General features: G+C 39.6%; 1 protein-coding gene across 1 annotated transcript; it reads left to right on the top strand.

Moving 5' to 3' along the window:
- Nucleotides 1-3,462: 3,462 nt before the first annotated feature.
- LOC129941081 (NADH dehydrogenase [ubiquinone] 1 alpha subcomplex subunit 10, mitochondrial) lies at nucleotides 3,463-5,316 on the top strand. The gene is made up of 4 exons (XM_056049624.1): nucleotides 3,463-3,617; nucleotides 3,781-4,501; nucleotides 4,557-4,955; nucleotides 5,046-5,316. Exons 2-4 carry the CDS (start codon nucleotides 3,785-3,787, stop codon nucleotides 5,145-5,147), a joined length of 1,218 nt encoding a protein of 405 aa, XP_055905599.1. The 5' UTR covers nucleotides 3,463-3,617; nucleotides 3,781-3,784; the 3' UTR covers nucleotides 5,148-5,316.
- Nucleotides 5,317-7,172: the final 1,856 nt, after the last annotated feature.

Genomic DNA, 7,172 nt, shown 5'->3' on the forward strand with positions numbered 1-7,172 from the left:
AGCAGAAGCTGCAAGGCAGATATTTCCGCCATCCAAGAAGTGCGACGGGGCTTACCGGGCAAACTAAAAGACTTTGATGTACAACACTAGGGCGACTACTACCGAGAACAAAGACAGCGTGTATTTTCACGTGGTAAAAAGTCTTGATTTTGAACAGTGTGAGCGAGCGCATCACGACAACCCGCATCAATTTCAAATTTTGCCAACATAAACCTAATATGCGCACATGTCGTAACAGAGGAGAAAAATGGAGACACCAAAGACATATTCTTCGAGCTCTTGGACAAGACTTATGACTAATGACAACCTGCACGACACCACCTCCTACAACGGATTCACGCTGATCGATTTCGCTCCTGGGTGAGACGTTCTGGTACGCAGTTCACACATCTTGATATGCACAAGGGGACATGGAATTCTACTGATCAATCAACTGTCAATCAGACAGACCAGGGGTCAACATTGACTGGGACCACTACCTCGTTGTATCCAAAGTACTGCTACGGATATCCCGATCCGAGCCAAAAAATGGAAGTAAGTTTCGACGATATACGGCTACAAACGCATGAGACTCCTATGTCCTTTTCCGATCGAGTCTCTAATAACCTCTTAAGAAGTCCTATGCTGCCTGCATTAAACGTTGAAAACCAGTGGCAACAGTGCCTTGCAGCCATCAGAGGTGCCACATATGAATTTCTAGGTTTTACCAGGCCACCACAGCGAGACCCCTGGTTTGACGACGAATGCCGGCAAACCCACGCAACTAAGCAACAGGCATACAAAACGCCGCCGCATAGAAGAACCAGAGCTGCACGCGAGCTCTCCAGGCAGAAGAGGAGAGAGCACACTGGCCTCTTAGATAGACAAGAAGAGAGCATGGGACCGATGAGATAAAGGAATATCACAACAGGAATGAGATTCATAAATTTTACCAAAAGGTAAAAAAACCTCTCAAGGGTACCAGCCACGAACTGAAGCCTGGAAGGACGATTAGCGGTACATCGTAGTAGAACCACAGGCTGTGTTGAGAATATGGAAAGACAACTCCTCCAAATTATATAACGGCAAAGACGAACCGAATTCCGCTGTAAGGGAGATAGAACCACTCAACCTAGGTGACGCAGATCAACAATTCCGCCTACCCGACCTCGACGAAGTGAAGATAGCTATATCTAAACTGTATCGGCATCCCTGCCGAATTATTCAAAGCAGCAGCCGATGATTTGGTAGGGAGCATGCACCAAATCATCTTCAAAATATGGTCGGAAGAAAGCATGCCCGATGAGTGGAATCTCAGCATAATTTGCCAAATAAATAAGAAATGAGATCCTCTAAATAGCGCCTAGCACAGAGGCATTAGTCTCCTGATCATTGCATATAAGATCCTTTCTGCCGTATTATTTGAACGTCTGAAATCCTTCGTCAACAACCTGGTTCTTATAAGTGTGGCTTCAGATACATTACGATAGATCTTGGAGAAAACCAAGGAACTTTAAATCGATACTCATCATCTCTTTTTGATTTTAGAGCCACCTATGACAGCATCTGCAGGGAAGAGCTCTACAGAATAATGTCTAGTTTTGGCATCCATGTCAAACTTATCCGTTTGTGCAGAATGACGATGGAGAATGTCGATGATATGTACATTAAATACATATATATTTCTTTGGAAATAAGACGTAAAGTCTTCTGTCGAGAATCTAAAATCTATAGGGGACTCATCATTCCGGTCCTCACTTATGGCGCTAATGTCTGGCAAAAAAAAGATAAGAGCGTCTTAGGACGCTTCGAGAAAAAAATCTTTTTTGGTCCCATCTGCATAGATGGAGAATGGAGGAGAAGATATAACGATGAACTGTACGGACTGTACAACGACACTAATCTGAGTAACAAAATTAAAGTCCAAAGACTTAGATGGATGGGTCTGTATAGCGAATGGACATCAACGCTCCAGCCCAGAAAGTTTTCGATTCCCATCCCGACGGAAGGCACAGTAGAGAAAGACCACGATTCAGGTGGCGCATGCATGTGGGTGAAGACCTTAACCAACTTATCGTGCGAAATTGGAGACAGCTAGCTAGGAACCGAGCTGACTGGAGACGCATGAGGCCCAAGTGTACCCCGGACAGTAACGCCACCTTAAATAATAAGTAAGTATTCTAATCGCCGACTCTCAAAATTAGGTTTCAACGAATTCGACTCACTTTCGAACGAAATAAAATGTCAAAGTAAGCACAAATGTCATTAGAAGGCCTTTCAGATAGAGATAAAGATGGATATACACAACTTGTCTTACTGAGTTTTAAAATCGGGCAGCCTTTAATGGAAAGCCCTACTTTAGTGAGTTTTAAAAGCTCAACTAAAAATTTTACAGCATTATACTTTATTGTAGCAATATTGAATAATCTTAGCGCCAGGCGCTCAAAACAATTAATCTCTCTGACTACATTGCACATTAGCTACGGTGTCCTGACTGGGCACTGCTTGATAGGAAGGCATGCTATTCGACTTGGAGCCCCTGTAAATGATGTTTGTAGGAGTTGCATGGACGAGGAGGAGGAGGAGAAATGGTAGAAATGGCGATCTCAAGGCAACCTAGCCTGAGATCCAATTAGCGCAGTAGTGCGCCTTTTTGATAAGAGGAGGAGACAATCTCTCATCTTCTGTGCACATGTCCTGCCTTATCACAAAGACGTAGAATCCATCTTCGAGACTACTTCTTCGATACCAGCGATTTAAAAATTCTGACATTATTTGTCTCCTACGCTTCATTCGGGGCTCCAATTGGTTCGACGAATTAAGCTGATAAACTTATCCATGTGGTATCACAACTGACCATACTTTGGTCTAAGTGTGTTGGACTTCCCAACCAACAGCCACTTTAACCTAACCTAATATTGACTGTTTGGGCTTTTCCAGTGATAAAAGACCTGTTGCATCAGATCGGGAACACGTCTAATAAGTTTAGGAAGGATGTAATGATGTCATGTTGTTACAAATCGTCACAATCTTAAAATTAAGGAAGGGAACAGAATTCTGAGCTAAAAAAGAAACAAACATCTTTTTTAACAGCTCAGTTCGCTGCTCCGAGCTATAAAGATGTTTCAGATTTCTACAATTATGTTTTGAGATCTGCCCAAACCTAAAAAGACAACCGTCAATGAAACATGGGTAAAACAGATTACAACAACAACACTTTTCTTTAATACCGTAGTGAAAAGAAAAATTGATTAAGCCTTGTTTATTTTTTAAAAACTCATCTCAAGTTCATTTTTTGTAATTATTGTTGGAAACAAACTTTCAATTAATTTTAACAACGCGAACACAGTGATGACACCTGCCATTATACCTGAATAACCAATATAAAGTCGTTTTCACCACACTAAATTGTCAAGTTAGTTGACCACGTTCCAGCATTGTCCATATTTGTGTGTGTGTGAGATGACAAAAATCAAAAATATCCCTGAGGGAACAATTTAATCACGATGACACAATGACACTTGGCCTCAAGTCTTTTATCTTATTCTAAATTGTCTATGGCGAGGAGAACAATTTGCAGAACGTTGTTTTGTCAGCTAAAAGTGAAATAAAAATAAAAAAGATATTCAATTATCTAGGTAAAATAATATTCTATTAAAATGATTTTTGTCACAATGTTAACTCTAAAGAATAACAATTAAAAAATGCGTACCACTGCAAGGGTGCACTGCAAAATAATATTCTAATTTGCGAACGTTAGAATCTGTGATGTAACATTTATTTGTGGTATTAAAATTTCAGAGAAATGGCATCTGTAATTCGTGCAGGGTTAACTCGACTCGTGTGCCCTGGATCGTCGAACAACTTGCTCAGCATCACAGTCTTTCCTGCGATCAGCCAGTCATGCAACATCTCAAGTAAATCGATGCGCGGTGGACCCCGCATTCCCAAAGCCAAACCATGGCCCTATGAAGAAAAGAACTACGGAGTATTGCAGGCGATATTCGATAAAACGAGTCACCGGATGGACGAAAATTCCAAGTTGATCTGTGTTGAAGGCCCGGTCGCAGCTGGCAAGTCAAAATTGGCCAAAGAAATCGCCGAAGAATTCGACATGTTGTACGTTCCACCCGCGAATATGGATAGTGTGTTTGTAAATGACTACGGTTTTGATTTGAGGAAGTTGGACGACCAACTGCCGGAGATGTGCCGCAGCTTCGATGAGAAGAATTTCTGTCGCAATCCCAACCATCCGTTGGCGGCGCAATTCCAGATCCGCATGTACATGCTGCGCTACTCGCAATACATTGACGCCCTGGCTCATATTCTATCTACAGGGCAAGGTGTTGTATTGGACCGCAGCGTCTACTCTGACTTTGTGTTCCTCGAGGCCATGCACAAGAATGGATACATCTCGAAGGGAGCACACAGCGTCTATCACGAAATCAAGCAAAACACCATCAATGAGCTAATGAAACCTCATTTGGTTATTTACCTAGATTGCCCCGTCGATGTAGTGAAGGTAAGGCACGTTGGTGATTAGAAAAGCTCGAATTAAAATTAATTTTTTTTTTCAGAAACGCATCAAGGCACGCAATCTCGACTATGAGGTTCAGTCCAAGGTGTTCTCAGATGCTTATCTAGCTGACATGGAGATGTTTTACAAACAGTATTTCCTTAAGGACATCAGTACACATGCCGAAATTCTAATTTACGACTGGACCGCCGAAGGCGAGACCGAAGTCGTTGTGGAGGATATCGAACGCGTTGACTTCGATGTGTTCGAAGAGTACTTCTTTAACAAGAAGATGAAGGATTGGCGCTTCCCATTAGAATGGGAGTGGTGTGAAGCTAGAATAAAATACTGCAGTCAGAAGTATACTCTGATGAATTACTTCAATGTGCCCCGATTTGACGTTCCAGAATTGTTGCGCGATCCCGAAGGTGGCAAGAAATACCGTGATGTAATGCTAAATGTGAGTTGATTTTCAGAAAGCATCTCAACATTGAGATAGGAAGTTTTTTGTTTAAATTTAATTATTATTAAATTCGATTTAATATTCAAGGCCCCTGGAATGCAGTATTCGAAAGGATACAACGCAGACATGGGTGACAAGGACATTCTAACTAAAAACAAGGCTCCATTACGGGAGGGTGGTTACTATTGATTGCGAAACGGAAACACAATGAACGTCAACACAACACCAATTGATAGACGAAGTTTATGCCTGCATACGCTTTGACACAGCTGCCAGCATGTTTGTTTTTATTATTGTAATGATGGATGTTTCGGTGGGACTTGAATAATAAAATCTACGTTCTTTGTTTCAAAACGTCTTCATTCAAATGTTCATCTAATCCATCAAATAATTTCACATAAGAATCATCAATTTGATGTTCCTAGAAATTAATTGTTTAAACTACCTATTCCATAGGTTTTAAGGCCATGAAAGTGATTTAGAAATGTGTTTCATCGTATTAGTGTTTTGAGATATTTTAACTTAACAAAAGATAAAAAACAGGGAATGTTGAAGATAAGCTGATATAAGATATGACACACGAAAGAATCGTCCCTTTGCTGAGAAGCAAGATTCAGAAGACACTATATTCACTAAGTTTACGAAATTTGTGTATCTCACGATTTCTATCGTGAGTGGAAAATTTTTCAAGAATCCCGAAAAAAATGATCACAAAATACGATCGTTGTGGAAAATCTCATACAATCTGGCATTGCAAGCGAATTTGGTGATAGTTTTTTTTTCAGGATTCTTAAAATATTCCGAATGGGATGGAATTCGTTAAAGGAAGACAAAATGAGAACACAAAATAATTTGTCTTGATATAGAAAATGTCAAGATGAATCATAGCTTTATTCAACAATAGCCTTTCAGTTCAACAGTTTAAACGTGAAATTAGTTAGTTTGATAAATTTTATTATCTCACTTAAGGGAGTACAGATTCTTCTCTTCGATTTTGTGATTGTCTAGTTTCTGTCTGTGTCAATGTTGAATAAGTGTAGTCTCTCATAATGCCTGTAATAGAATCTACCGAGAGCATACCTATTCAAACCAATGATGTTGAGGTTTCTTCTCGAATTCCAGTGGCCCCAAGGAGAAAAGTTATCATCATAAGGTTTTTCCTATCTAAAATAAAACAGGATTAGCATAGCTTTTGGTTGTAGTTCGTTTTTAAGTTTTATTCCCTTGGCGCATGTCCGAAGATTAATGTCTTTTGTTTCTACATGACTTGGTTATTTCAGTTGCAAGTTTTTTTTTCGGTTAGTACAGCATCTTTGTATCGCTCTTTCACTTCTATAAGCACCTCTCCACACTCTTTCCTTGTAGAAGGTTTAGACATTAAGCGCCTATCTGTGCAACTCTATTCTACGTTATTTCAGGTTCTAGTTTGAACTTTAACTATTAAAAAAAGAAGCTGTTTGATAAGATACATAACCCTATTATGGTTGGTGAATCTAACGTTCGAAGTGAGATATTTTCATTAGCGAACTAACAGATTCGACATACCACGGTTGGCGAACTTTACAATTCGAGTTCGAAATTCAGTGCTACCATTAAAATACAAATAACAGGCATAAATAAACGTCAACTCATGAAATTTCAAAAAAAAAAAAACTGTTGTGTTCATTAATTGAACCAAAATATAAGCAACAAAATATGTTTTTTGGAGAAAACGAAAATTACAGAAAAAAGTAAAAATGCTTCGACTGAGCAAGAATATTCGAGACAACTCTAATTTCTTGGAACTCCCTTATCTTCTGTAAGTAGAACAAATATTTTGCACTTACTGGAAGTTCTTTTAATTCTAATTAATTCCTTAAGTTTTAGATCATATTTTCCACTGAATAAGGAAGCGTTTGTCTTCGTTTTAAACAAGTTGGAAGGCTAATTTAAAAATGCAAGCACCTCCTTAATCCTTACTATACTAAAATTAGCTTCTGCCCTTTGATTTTTTGCTAGTGAGAGTTTTCAGAGCACCGTAGGAATAGATTTTGACTTAGGCCTGTCACAATCCTCGGTTTCCTTAGTAGTAGAAGAAGTTGTGTGTGTAATTGGAGACAAATTATGTCCAACCTGGATCAGTCTCAAAATGTCATTTTTAACGGCGGGGTTACCAGGAGTAATAGGATGTGTTGACGGAACCCATATAGGAATGATTGCTCCGATTGAGTTGCG

Source organism: Eupeodes corollae, chromosome 1, assembly GCF_945859685.1.
Source record: "Eupeodes corollae chromosome 1, idEupCoro1.1, whole genome shotgun sequence".
Classification (NCBI taxonomy): Eukaryota; Metazoa; Arthropoda; class Insecta; order Diptera; family Syrphidae; genus Eupeodes; species Eupeodes corollae.